This window comes from Carassius auratus, chromosome 28 (assembly GCF_003368295.1).
Source record: "Carassius auratus strain Wakin chromosome 28, ASM336829v1, whole genome shotgun sequence".
Classification (NCBI taxonomy): Eukaryota; Metazoa; Chordata; class Actinopteri; order Cypriniformes; family Cyprinidae; genus Carassius; species Carassius auratus.
Window position 1 is genome coordinate 7,580,622 of NC_039270.1, and position 12,992 is coordinate 7,593,613.

The following is a 12,992-nucleotide window of genomic DNA, read 5'->3' on the forward strand; positions in this document are numbered from 1 at the left end:
TGCCAATAATTGTGTCCAACGAATATTTGTAGAAAAACATTTATTTCATAATTAATGCCTTGTTCTGTATGGCCATATTTTTGATACGTGTATCTTAATCCTTCCCAATACTTAAACTAAAAACTACCTTACTAACTATTAATAAGCAGCGAACTGGGAGTTTATTGAATCTTAGTTAATAGTAAGTATGTGTTTCCTAAAGTCTTATTGGAATTTCCTTGTATGGTTTTTTGCATGGACATTTTGCTAAATATCTCGTTATGTGTTCCACATGAAGGTGAGTAAATAGCAACAAACATCTAACCATTTAATAAAAATGCAATGCTAAACTCTTTATTTTCCACTGGATTGTTTGTAAATTCTTGAATAATAAATGTTAAATTAAAATTTATTACATAAGCCCTTGAGGGCTTGGATGAGAGTCCATTTAAGCTGACATCTGTCAGCCCCTAATCATATTTGCCACAGCTGTTTCCCTATATATGTATGAAATATCCTGCATCAGTCATCCATCTGCCAAATAGGACAGGATTTGCTTTGTGTGCAAACACACACAAACACACACACACACACACACATATATACAGTATAAGCTGTGTGTGTGCATGTTCGTGCATGCACAAAAATATGTAAGAGCTTCTTCACAGCATCAAAGAATTTTTTTCTTTTTCTTTTTTCTTTTTTTTCCTGTAAATCATTGTTCAAAAATCTGTAAGTCTTGAAAAATGGGGGAAGTTTCCACTGAGACGCTGGCAAACAGCCCAGCATCAGATTGAAGAATAATCTGATTGATAATCTGCATTATTGCTATGCTCATGAAAATAAGCTACGGGTTTAGATGGACGAACAAAACCAAGGTCTCACATGTAATTTGCCCTTTGAAATGATAACAGAGAAACGGATGGGGGGAGGGGAATCATGGGTAGGGAGGGGGACTGTAGGGTTAGTGAGAGCGGAACATAACAGCCTGATAGCATTAGAGATAGACATCAAGTAGTAGAGCAGCTGTCATTTGTGAAAGCTCTGCTCTCGTTCAGTTGGTCTGTCAAGGAGAAGAAAGTACAGATCAGCAAAACCCAATAATCCTGAAGATACCAATTACAAAGAGTTTGAATGTCTGAAGCAAGGACCTCGAAGCCAGGATTGCTTGTCTCCTCGTGCCTCCTGGAGCACTATGGGTATACAGAGTGCTCGGAGAGCATCCCTGGCTCTCACGCTTAACTACGTGGCATTCGCTTTGGCGGTCTCAGCAGTCACCACTAGCTACTGGTGTGAGGGGACCAGGAAGGTAGTGAAGCCTTTCTGCATGGGGCCGGTCAAAGCCAAGCAGACATACTGCATCCACTTTAACAGCTCCAACACCAACGACACGCGGCTGGTGCAGTACATCTATGAGACCGGAGAGGAGAAGTTCCTCATGAGGAAGTTCCACACAGGAATCTGGTTCTCCTGCGAACAATCCGTGGACTTAATAGGTAAGACGACATCGCTGGCTCTTTCTCATGGTTGGACTGCCTGCACATAGGGATGTAATTTAGGAGAAGGTTCCTCTAGTGATTGGTAAAAGTGAAAGCAGGTTTGGACAGTGTTTCTTTTTTGGCAAAATGTAACAGACAGTATCCCATCAAAGACTTGACTTCCCAATGCCAAAATACTCAGTCAGTACTAGAACATTTTCCAGCTCTAGGACTGGACTCAGGAGAAATGAATGTGTGTTTGTTAAAATCAGTTAAAGAAATTGTTAAAGAGATATAGTCAACCCGAAATGTTAATTTTGTCATCATTTACCCTCAAGTTGTTCTAAACCTTGGTGAGTTTCTTTCTTCTGTTGGACACAAAATAAGACATTTGGAAGAATGTGGATTACCAAAGAGTTGGTGGTCACTATTGCCTTCCGTAGTAAGAAAAAATGAAATGACTCTTTGGTTGCCCAAATTTTTCCGAATATCTTATTTGCTGTTCAAGAGATGTAAGAAATCTTTTTTTCCCCCTTTTTTTTTCTGGGGTGATGCAGCATTAGTTAATCTTTGTTTATGTTAACTCATACAGTACATATATTAATGTCTTTCTTAAAGGGGACATCTAATGAAAGTTTCGCTTTTTTAGCTTTTAAGTCAGGTTTGTGGTGTGAATGCCAGCTGAAAAGAAAACACGCAGTCAGTTTGTCATGGGCTGTCTGAGTCTGAAACTGTGTCATGCAGTGAGCTGTTTCAGTATGTAGCTGGTTTCTAAGTTGCTAAGATAGCTAGCAATTTGAATAAGACCACCTCTCACACATACAGACAGAGTCCTAGGCAGCAACTGACCCGCAAAAGACCCGTCCCCCTACTGTGTCCAACAAGCTATGCCATTTTTATCCCTTTTTTATCCCGTTTTGTGGCTCTTTAATGTGTCATGACAGATTGCTGAATTGCATCAGTTTAAATGGCACATGAACCGATCATCATTTTTACTATAGCACGAAATAAACATGAATAAACATCAGAAGGAAACTGGTTTCAACTGCGAAAGGATTTCAGTACACACCGTTTTTCAAGTTCAAGTCCACCGATATTAATCTGCTCTCCTGTCTGGTTTGTTTGTCGGATAAAATAGCTTGATTGTCTTGGCCATGATTGGTCAGATCGTCTGTCAGTCAATCTCTCGCTAAAGAGTCAATTCACATGTCTTGTGTTGAAACCATGTTTAACTACCAGTTTATCAGTTTATTGACTATGAAGTTAAACTATGAGGCTCATAGACAAGTGAAATCACATTTCTGATGCACTTTTGCAATGTTAAAACCATAAACAGTACCACCATGAGAGAAACATGGCTGACACCAACAGTTCATACCGAGACCCAGTGAGCTCTTCTAAAACCACAGGTAGTTCCCAGGAGAGAACACAAACATGACTAAACTGGGAGACAAAAAACTGGGTCCAAGTTGCCATTCCCACACCAAGAGTCAAATAGCTTCCATTTGAGAGTACAAAACCTCCTAGTGGAGGGAGCCCTTGTCTCAAAAATGGTCACAGTCAGCCGAGATGAAAGACCAATGCCAGCATCTCCATCTTTATGTGCATTGAGACATGCCCACCAATCCAAACTTTGATGGTTTTGAAGCATTAGTAGACTGCATTACTGTCTACTATTGAGGTATTTGACTCACGGTGACAGACTCTGCCTAGAGAATCACCTCAAACCTCAAGCTGGCATTGTGTCCATATGATGAGGCTCTGATAGCATCTACTTGTGACCCTCATGCACTGAGAAAGCCCAGAAGAGACACTGGTGAAGCAGCTTACCCAAGAATCTTAAAATCAGACTCACACTGACATCCTGTCCTGTTCTGAAAGTATTCAGGGGGACATGTCCGAGATGACTGAACACATGCAGGATTCAGCCATGTCTGCATTGAGTTTAAGGCTAATACTTACCCTAAACATGGTCTGCTGGCTCTGCAGTGGGACACTCCTCCAGGGATCCAACTTTGGCCCCAGACTTCAAAAGTCTTGACAGCAAGTCCCTAGAATGTGCTACAGTTAGCCAATCCAAAAGGAAGGTCTACACATAAATGGAACCAATGGACCATTGTAATTGGGCAAGGTGCTAAGGCTAGCCTGAAAGGAAGCAGGAAGAATTGGTACACTTTAAAGCAAACCTGAGAAACTTCTCTGATTGACCTGAATATGAAAGTAAACGCTCTTCAGGTCTACTGTATAGTGACAAACCAATTTCACGGCCAAATTTGCATTATGATATGTTTCTCCATCAGCATTTTCAAACTGCAATTCCCTCTCTACTGTATATGGGCTTCAGACAACCATCACACCTGAGGGTGTTCCCATAGCATCGGCTACTAACGCAGCTTTGGGTGAACCTATGAAATAGAGCGTTAGGTTACACATAATAAACATGCATGAATTTACATTCAACATTACCGTTAATTATTTATAAATTAAAATTTACATTTGCTCGATAATGTAAATATTGTTGTTCATTGCTAAATGTGTTATTCACATGTGGAGCCAGTAGCAAGTGTTCACCAAAACCTTTTCTCTTTATAGGGTTTAACTGCAGGAGCTTTTTAGAGATCGCACCAGATCATGAAATAGGTGGGTAAGTAACAAGCGTTACATGTTATTCATATGAACAAAAAACATGCATTATGCTTCACAAATTAGCTTCTGTTACTGATTGCTGAAAGTGCCCTAGAAAGTAAGAAAAAGAACACATCATTTTATTGCTATTATAAATATATATTGTCTAAGATGACAATAACAGAGGAGGTGAACATGAATGTATGCTAGTCATGTATTGAAGAAACTATTATTATGGTAGCTTGTTTAATATTTACATCTGATAAATGTAAAAATATTAATAAGAGATATTGTATTAGCTCTGCTCTATATTCCTTTCTGGCAGTTTATGCTTTGTAGCAGCCACCTCATAATGAAAGCATATGTTTATGTTAATATATTCAAATGGAATGTAAATGAAATATAAATGATGTGTAAAAGCAGCAGGACATCAGTGTCTCGGATGATAAATCAAGAAATATAATCTCTCTCTCTCTCTCTCTCTCTCTCTCTCTCTCTCTTTGTGTGTGTGTCTCTTTCTCAGGAGTGCTCTGGCTGTGTATTGTAGCTGAGTGTCTGTACATTGCTCTGCTGTTCACCGGTGGAGCTCTGATGGTGATAGAGATGTGTCCATGCTTTAACTTGATAAACAGACTCAAGCTCAATGCCTTTGCAGCACTGTGCACCGCTCTCTCAGGTAACTTATTTCTATAAATTAAAAAAACTGATGAGCTTTTTTTTGGGACGGGACATACTGAAGGGCTGTTTTAAACAAACACCTTTAGTTTAAAGAGATAGTTGACCCAAAAATGAAACTTTTTATCAATTACTCACCCTCATGTCATTCCAAACCTATAGGACCTTTGTTCATCTTCAGAACACAAATTAAGATATTTTTGATGAAATATGAGTTTTTTTGTTTGTTTTGTTTGTTTGATTGACCTTCCATAGACAGCAGTGTAACTACCATACATTGTATATTTATATATATATATATATATATATATATATATATATATATATATATATATATATATATATATATATATATATATATATATATATATATATATATATATATACAATGATGGCCGCAATTGTTAAACCTGACAGATCTGAAAATATAGATTTTTTTTTTGCCTCCAGAGCATGGTTTAATTTCATAATGTTCATGAAACATGCAGATGGTTGGTCTGAGGACAACAGATATCAGATAAAGTGAGTCGTACTGTTTTTATCCACTTTTAACTGTAGTATATGGTATGTCCATCTTTTGCAGCATGTAGCACATCTCTCTGGCATAGTCTCAGTATATTTCCTGAGAACTTCAACACTAATGTTATCCCATGCCTTCTGCAACTCAAGCCAAAGGCTTTCCTTTAAATGTACAATAGATATGTCCAGTTTATTTTCCAACATGCCCCAAATTTGTTTGATGAGGTTGAGGTCTGAACTTCGAGGGGGCCTATCCATCATTTTCAATGTTCCAGCTGATTCCTTCCATCGTAGGTAGTTCAGGCAATAGTTGAGCAATTTACTTTTATGGGTATTGTAATGGCCAATTCAACAAAAAAACTATGGAAACCTCTTAAATATGTCAAGTGTTATGACAATTTTGGCCACCACTGTATATACTGTAAAGTCTATTTTTTCAACATGTACATGCTCTTTATCACTCGACTAAGCATCCTGAGACAGTAAATCCTCAAATCATCCCTAAATTCTTAAATACTATTCTTAAAAAAAATGAAGGGTGAGTAAATGATGACAGAATTTTATGTTTATGGGAACTGTTACTTTAATGCACTGATAATATCACAGGCTTTGCAGCATACACTGTTGTGAAAGAGCATTTAGCATCCTGTTTTCCATCATGTGACCCTTTAACAAAAACACAACTGCAAGTGGCTGTGTTTCCTAGAAAAGCAACAAATGTCCATTTATGCTTCTTGCTTCCACATTTTCAGTAAAAACAGACAGAGGAACATTAGTCCCTCTTGAATGCTCATTTGGCAGGAAAGCCAAAAACCCTGCTAGTTCAACTCCTGCCAGTCAGAGATTATACAGCACAAATCCAACTCCACATGTTCCCAACACTTTACAGAGAGCAATGATGGGTCAGCGATGCCTTCCTGAGACAAGTTATGCAATATTTTTATTTATTTATTGTGCATTTAAATGAAAAACAAAGCAAATAATAATAATAATAATAATAATCATTCTATATGTATTTTTTGTTTGATGTCTCAAAAAAGGAATCCCACACTTCAGGGCTGCTTAAAAAAACAAATTAAAGGGATACTCCACCCCAAAATAAAAAAGATTCAGTCATTAATCACTACTGTATGTCACCATGTTAATTACCATGTCGTTCCAAACCCGTAAAAGCTTAATTCATCTTTGGAACACAGTTTAAGACATTTTGGATGAAAACCGGGAGGCTTGTGACTGTCTCATTAACTGCCGAGTAACTTACACTGTCACGGCCCAGAAAAGTATGAAAGACATCATCAGAATAGTCCATCTGCCATCAGTGGTCCAAACCTTATGTTATGATGCGAAGAAAATTCCTTGTGTATGAGAAGAAAACAAAAATAAAAACTTTATTCAAGTCTTTTCCTGTGTACGGTCTTCTGTGCCACAAGGATGCATTTGCTATGTGAATTTACACTTCGATTTGAAAGAAAACATTGCATCCTTGTGTCACGGCTGATAAAGAAGAGTGTACGCACTTTGCTTTCAGCAGGTGTTTTCTAAAATGGTGCAACGGTGATGCGGAGAGACAGAGGAGACTACTTGTTGAATAAAATTGTTATTTTTCTGTTCTTCTCATACAAAAATTATTCTTGTTGCTTCATAACATTAAGGTTGAACCACTGATGGCAGATTAATTATTCTGACAGTCTTTCATACTTTTCTGGACCTTGACAGTATAACTTACTTGCCAGTGAATGGGACAGTAACAAGCCTCCCGGTTTTCATCCAAATATCTTGAAGCTTTCATGGATTAGAAACAACATTTTCAATTAATTTTCATTTTGGCCAACATTGACACTACATGGTAAATATTTTTTGTCAGCTTGAGTATACAGAAAAATGTAGTGGGAAAAGAATGTGCAAAACATTTTTAAAAATCACAGTAACACTTTAGTATAGGGACCAATTGTCACTATTAACTAGAATCCTACTGAACACATAAACTTAACAACTACAGTACTTTACTATCTAATAAGCAGACAATTAAGAGTTTATTCATGCAAAAGTCATAGTTAATGGTTTATTAATAGTGAGAACTGGACCTTGAATAAACTGTGACCAAAATCACTGTACATTTTGTCCTGAAATTTCCTGAATCTTAATTTAAACTAAAATAATCTTAATTTACATTTAAATGTATGCATTTAGCAGATGTTTTTATCCAAAGCTACAGTGCATTCAGGCTATACATTGTTTTTTTTTGTTTGTTTTTTTACCAGTATGTAAATAATTTAAGCATAAACATTATCTGGGAAGTAAAGTCTAATATATTACAGATTTTTTTTGTGTAAAGCAAATATTTAAATATTTTTGTTGAAAAACAAGAGAAAAAAGGAAACATGATTTAAAGAAAGATGTTTTGCAGTGAATGTATGCAGGGCTGGGTGAGAGGTTGTTCTGGACAGTAGCTGCCTTTCTGCTCTGGTTTGAATGAGCGATCTGTCCCAACAGCATGGGGATTTGGTGGTTTGTGCTGTAATCGGATTGGTGTGGGGGTTAGTGGTTTTGGTACGTGACATGGCCAGTGGAGACCATCCTCCCTCCCCCTATATTTGCACTAATCCTGATGACTGTAGGAATGCTCAGGAACACACCCGATGCACGGCAGCACCTGCCATATGATGCGTATGTGCATGGCCGCAGTGGCAGCAGTGTCTTCTGGAATATTCACGTTTAATGTTTAATGGGTTTCAACCTATAATCAACATAACAAATCTGTCCCATTAAAAAGGCACCAAGTGTTACTGGCCTTTGCAACTGGACAGAGTTTATTTATACATCTTGAGGATAAAGGCAAAAATGACAACTAACGCTCTGTAATTTTTCTGTGACCCAGGCCTTTTCGGGATGGTTGCACATATGATGTTCACCACAGCTTTCCAGCTAGCTGTCCAGATGGGTCCAGAAGACTGGAGACCTAAGACATGGGACTACAGCTGGTCCTATCTGTAAGTTTAACATATGACACATTAAAAAAGTCCAATTTTTTTTTTTTTTTTTTTTTTTTACACATATTGTGAGTTCCATATACTATTATTACAATTCAAATATATTGTGATGTTTGCAGACCAAACTGATCACTCTATGGAAAATAGTAACCGCTGCATAAATAAATAAATGATTGCAATGATGAAAAATAGCACCAAAAATATGCATTTTCCCTTATAAATCTCAGTAATGTATAAATGTTTCGAATTCAAAAAAAATTAAATTCAATATTATTTTAATGCATGGTAATAACGTTACATGTGATCATTTATCATGCTCCTCGACTCTTTCTTTCAGTCTGGCGTGGGGCTCGTTTGGCACCTGCATGGGCTCAGCAGTCACGGCTCTAAACCATTACACCAAAACTATCATTGAGTTTAAGTTCAAGCGGAGGACCATTGAGAAGAATCAGCGCATCAAGCAGAGGATCCTTGAGCTGGATGTGCCAGAAGACTTATGGTACATCACTTCATTACAAGAGCAAGCAGACCAACACGCTGCCTTGTATGTGAACAGCAGTGAACAATCCTGCTTCAACCCCACAATACTGGACAACTGGGACAGAGAATACTGCTGAAAATTCACACTGCTCCTCTTGAACATGGACAGTTTTTGTGCATTTATATCATATATCATAGGGCTTAAGTCAACAGAGTATGGACTGAACTAGCAGTGCTGCTTCTGTTCTGACAAAACTCACTGTGTTCTTCTGAACCTTATTCATGTGTTGATAACAGATTTTTAAAGGAAACAATGTTGAAAATTCCAGCATATGCTGGTTTAGGTGTGTTTTGAAACATGGCTGCTGATTTGTGCAAATTTTTTTGTTTGTTTGTACAAAATCTTTAATTAGTAGGCTACTTTAAAAAATGCAGCGAATCAGTATTAAACAGTCACTTTCTCATATGACAAAGCCATTAAATAGAAAATGGTCACAGACAAAAGACACATTGTTGTTCAAAGTTGGTTTGTTTTGAAAAAGGTTTGCATTTATTTGATCAAAAATACAGTGTTAAGTTTTCATAAAAAAAAAAAGACAAGGTTGTTTAACAAGGGAGTAGCCGAGGCAAATCATTTTCTGTGATGATCGACGGCATGTCACATACTCTTGAACCCAGGGCATTACCATACATTTTTAAAATGTATTTATGGTATTTATTTTAAAATTAATTGCTCCATTTATCAATTCGACAATGAACTTTTCCTTCTTAGTGAATTTTTCAAGGCGTCGTCTACCACAGTCACAGTGAGGTAAGGACGCCATCTTCTGGACCAACGTCTCAGTGCCTCTGGCAGAAAAAGACCCCTGTAAAACACGCTCCAGTGCCACATTTATTACAGACTGATGTCAGCACAAACCGTCTTGTAGGTGCACTTGTTGTATGTATCTCTTATCCCTTGGTGTAAGCGTAGGTTTCTGGATTAGTTCTGCCTTTGGTGGAAGGGGATTTCTAAGGTTTTACTGTATGTGAGATTCAAGCATATATCGCTTCTTTACTCTATCATAACAATTATCTAACCCTCTTATTAAGAGCCTACACACATAAGCCGCGTCCCAAATGACGCACATACACTATGCACTCATACTTATGCACTATATACTCAACCATATATGGTTACTTTGTCATTCATAATCGAAGTAGCCCTCCCCCTCTAGTTACGTAATTAAAGCTGGTTATTTAAGTGCATCATCCGGGTATTTAAAGTGCACTTTTTCATGTTTACATTTTCAGTGTGAACGCACTACACGCACTATTCATACTAAAAGACTTAATAGAAGCGATTTGGGACGCATCTATAGATTTATAAGCATTCTCATTAAGGGTCAGTGCGCCCGAAGAGTTTGAAAGATCTGGCAGATCAAAGTTAGAGTACACCATTACTAAAATGCTTCAGTCAAAAATAAAACAAATCTGCCTAATCTCACTATTCCCAAATTGTATATATGTAGCTCGCTGTGTTAACAGATGGTCTGAACTGTACATTACAGAAAGATATTAGATAACAGCATTGATTGAGCATCTTATTTTTATAGCAGTCTAATAATATGAAACTTATGGTTTTGTGAGTATATTAATATACCCTATATTATCTGCCACTTGCAGCTTCTGATTCCTATGTTTCTGTTTCTGTTTCAAGATCTGAGCTCAGGGGACCTGATTTACATAAAGCTAAAAATATGAGGCACACGGTGCAGGTGTATCCTGAGCGAGAGTCATGCGTTCTGCATGAAAGAAAATGCAAACTAATGTCATGCCAAAGATTTTTAATTGCAGAACCAAAACCAAACATTTAAGTACATAATCATTGTCAGATATGAAGTACTAAAGTCACACAGTTCACATAACATGAACAGAAATAAAGACAAAACATCTGACATTTTCACTCAGACAAGTTTTCAACACTATGAAACTGGGATACTTTCGATATTCCACTCTAGACATTTTACTAACTATAAGTAACTTTGCAACATGTCAAATAATTCTCATTATTTTGCAACTACATGTCTATTAACTCTCTGAGTAAACTGTTAGGGTAAGTTTAGGGGTTAATGTTAGGGGTAGGTTTAGGGTTAGTATAAGTCGACAATAAGAAAGTGTTAGGTGTAACTGTTTCTCAGTGGGACTGCTCCAAACTCCATCTGTAACGGAGCGACCGTTGACTGACCAGGAGACGTGCACCAGAGCTACTGAAATATCCTCAGCCAGACACACGAGAGTAGCTTTACTCTCCTTCAGATATAATCAATATAATATGATATATTTATCACCTGGTATGTGAAAGGATCATTTAAAGGAGAAATGAAAATTATATTATATAGATTTATACTGAGCATATTCTTATTTTATCACTAACCAGAAAATGACAAGTAGGCCTATATTAACAAAGAAAAGGAACATTATACCTATATATGATGGTGTGTAAATAATAAGCCTTTAAAAACATCTACACACACTTCAGAATGATTCCCATCAAGTACAATTTTGGAATGTTATTTTGAAGATTCATTTTAAATGTATACAGCATATATATATTAACACAGAATCTCAAAAGTTGAGTAAAAATATAATTTGTATTGACTGTCCAAAAATAATACATAAAACAGATACTAATAAATCATATATGAACAAAAATCAAGATTTCAGTTTACTTACCGATCACATTGTGTTTTGTTTCTTGGCTGAAAACCACAGTGAATGTTTAGAACTGTATTGGACTGTTTTTGCTTGTAAACGGCATATTTGTCACCTGATTCAGGCAAGATGACTTTTTCACTGGAGAACACAATAGAGGACTCGTATTTTAGCCATAAGCAAAGGTTTGAAGTTAAAAATGTCTTAATAAAGGATCTGTTTCTTACAAACATGCAGATTTTGCTTAATTATTGTGATGTGCTTATCAGCTGTTTGGACTCTCATTCTGACGGCACCCATTCACTGCAGAGGATCCATTGATTAGCAAGTGATGCAATGCTACATTTCTCCAAATCTGTTCTGATGAAGAAACAAACTCATCCACATCTTAGATGGCCTGAGGGCAGTAATAGTCATAAAATATATAGTATATATTCAGGAAGTTTTCATTTTGGGCAAATCAGCAATAAAACACAAATAAATTCAAATCAAATATGGAATCCAGTTTTTAATGCTGAAAGAATATTCAGATTTTTCCAGAATATGAGACTGGGAGTGATTGGCTGTCTGAGAGGCTCCTCCCACAAACCGCTCTTAAATAACCTCTGTCTCTCTCTCTCTCTCTCTCTGTACAGTACTTCATAAAACACTGAGGGTAGATACTCACAGAGAGAAACATGCTGATAAAACTCTGCCTTCTCATCACTGCTTGCACATGTGTACAAGATTCTTCTAAAGCATGCTTGTGTTTCAGCTCTCTTTCATAGTTTCTGTCTTTTTCAGGTGTCAGTGGTGTAATAGTGGTGACTCAGAATCCTCCAGTCCTCACTCTGAGTAAAGGACAGACGGCCACGCTGGAGTGTAATCTGGACACCGTCACAGATAGTGCTGCTCGATGGTACAAACAGATTCATGGAGGAGTTCCACAGTTTGTCTTATATTTCTACCATCCAAACAGTTCTCCTACATATGGATCTGGCTACTCCTCTCCTAAATTCAACTCAAATCACAAAACTAAATCAGATTACAGTCTGATCATCAGTAATGTGGATGTGACTGATTCTGCAGTGTATTACTGTCAGACATGGGATAACACCGCTAAAGAGAACGTATCACAGTGATTCACAGCATGACAAAAACCTCCTCACTGCTCACATTCACTTCTGCTTTCTGCCTGCAGATTTGGTCACATTAGATATTGTATGTTATATGAATAATCAAACATTGACAGAAAGCTGATCCGAACAGCAGGTGTTTCCTGTGTGTCAGGACTGAAGAAAATCTCCACAGATCACTGTCTCTGACAGAAGATAATCTTCAACATTTCGGTTCTAAGACTATTCAAAAGACACATAAAAAAAAAACTCAAATTAATACCATTAATATATGAATCATTTCAAAATAACATCTGTCCTGTGGAATTAGCTAACGACTTTGAGTTTCATGTTTCTAGAATTCAATAGAACGTTTTATTGATTATTATTATAATAATATTTAATTGATTTCTATTTATTAATAAATGAAATAATATAATTAAAATTGTTTGTTATTC

At 36.9% G+C, this 12,992-nt stretch overlaps 1 protein-coding gene across 1 annotated transcript; it reads left to right on the forward strand.

Annotated features, from left to right (window-relative positions):
• The first annotated feature begins 917 nt into the window (after positions 1-917).
• LOC113047610 (germ cell-specific gene 1-like protein) lies at positions 918-9,240 on the forward strand. Its single transcript, XM_026208976.1, has 5 exons — positions 918-1,475; positions 4,050-4,097; positions 4,606-4,758; positions 8,155-8,266; positions 8,604-9,240. Exons 1-5 carry the CDS (start codon positions 1,175-1,177, stop codon positions 8,881-8,883), a joined length of 894 nt encoding a protein of 297 aa, XP_026064761.1. The 5' UTR covers positions 918-1,174; the 3' UTR covers positions 8,884-9,240.
• Positions 9,241-12,992: the final 3,752 nt, after the last annotated feature.

What these genes read in the sequence shown, in the direction of transcription:
- LOC113047610 (XM_026208976.1), top strand. Translation starts at nt 1,175, where the DNA reads ATGGGTATACAGAGTGCTCGGAGAGCATCCCTGGCTCTCACGCTTAAC. An exon ending in ACAATCCGTGGACTTAATAG is followed by an intron (nt 1,476 to 4,049) that starts GTAAGACGACAT and finishes TTCTCTTTATAG; the next exon opens with GGTTTAACTGCAGGAGCTTT. An exon ending in GACTACAGCTGGTCCTATCT is followed by an intron (nt 8,267 to 8,603) that starts GTAAGTTTAACA and finishes TCTTTCTTTCAG; the next exon opens with TCTGGCGTGGGGCTCGTTTG.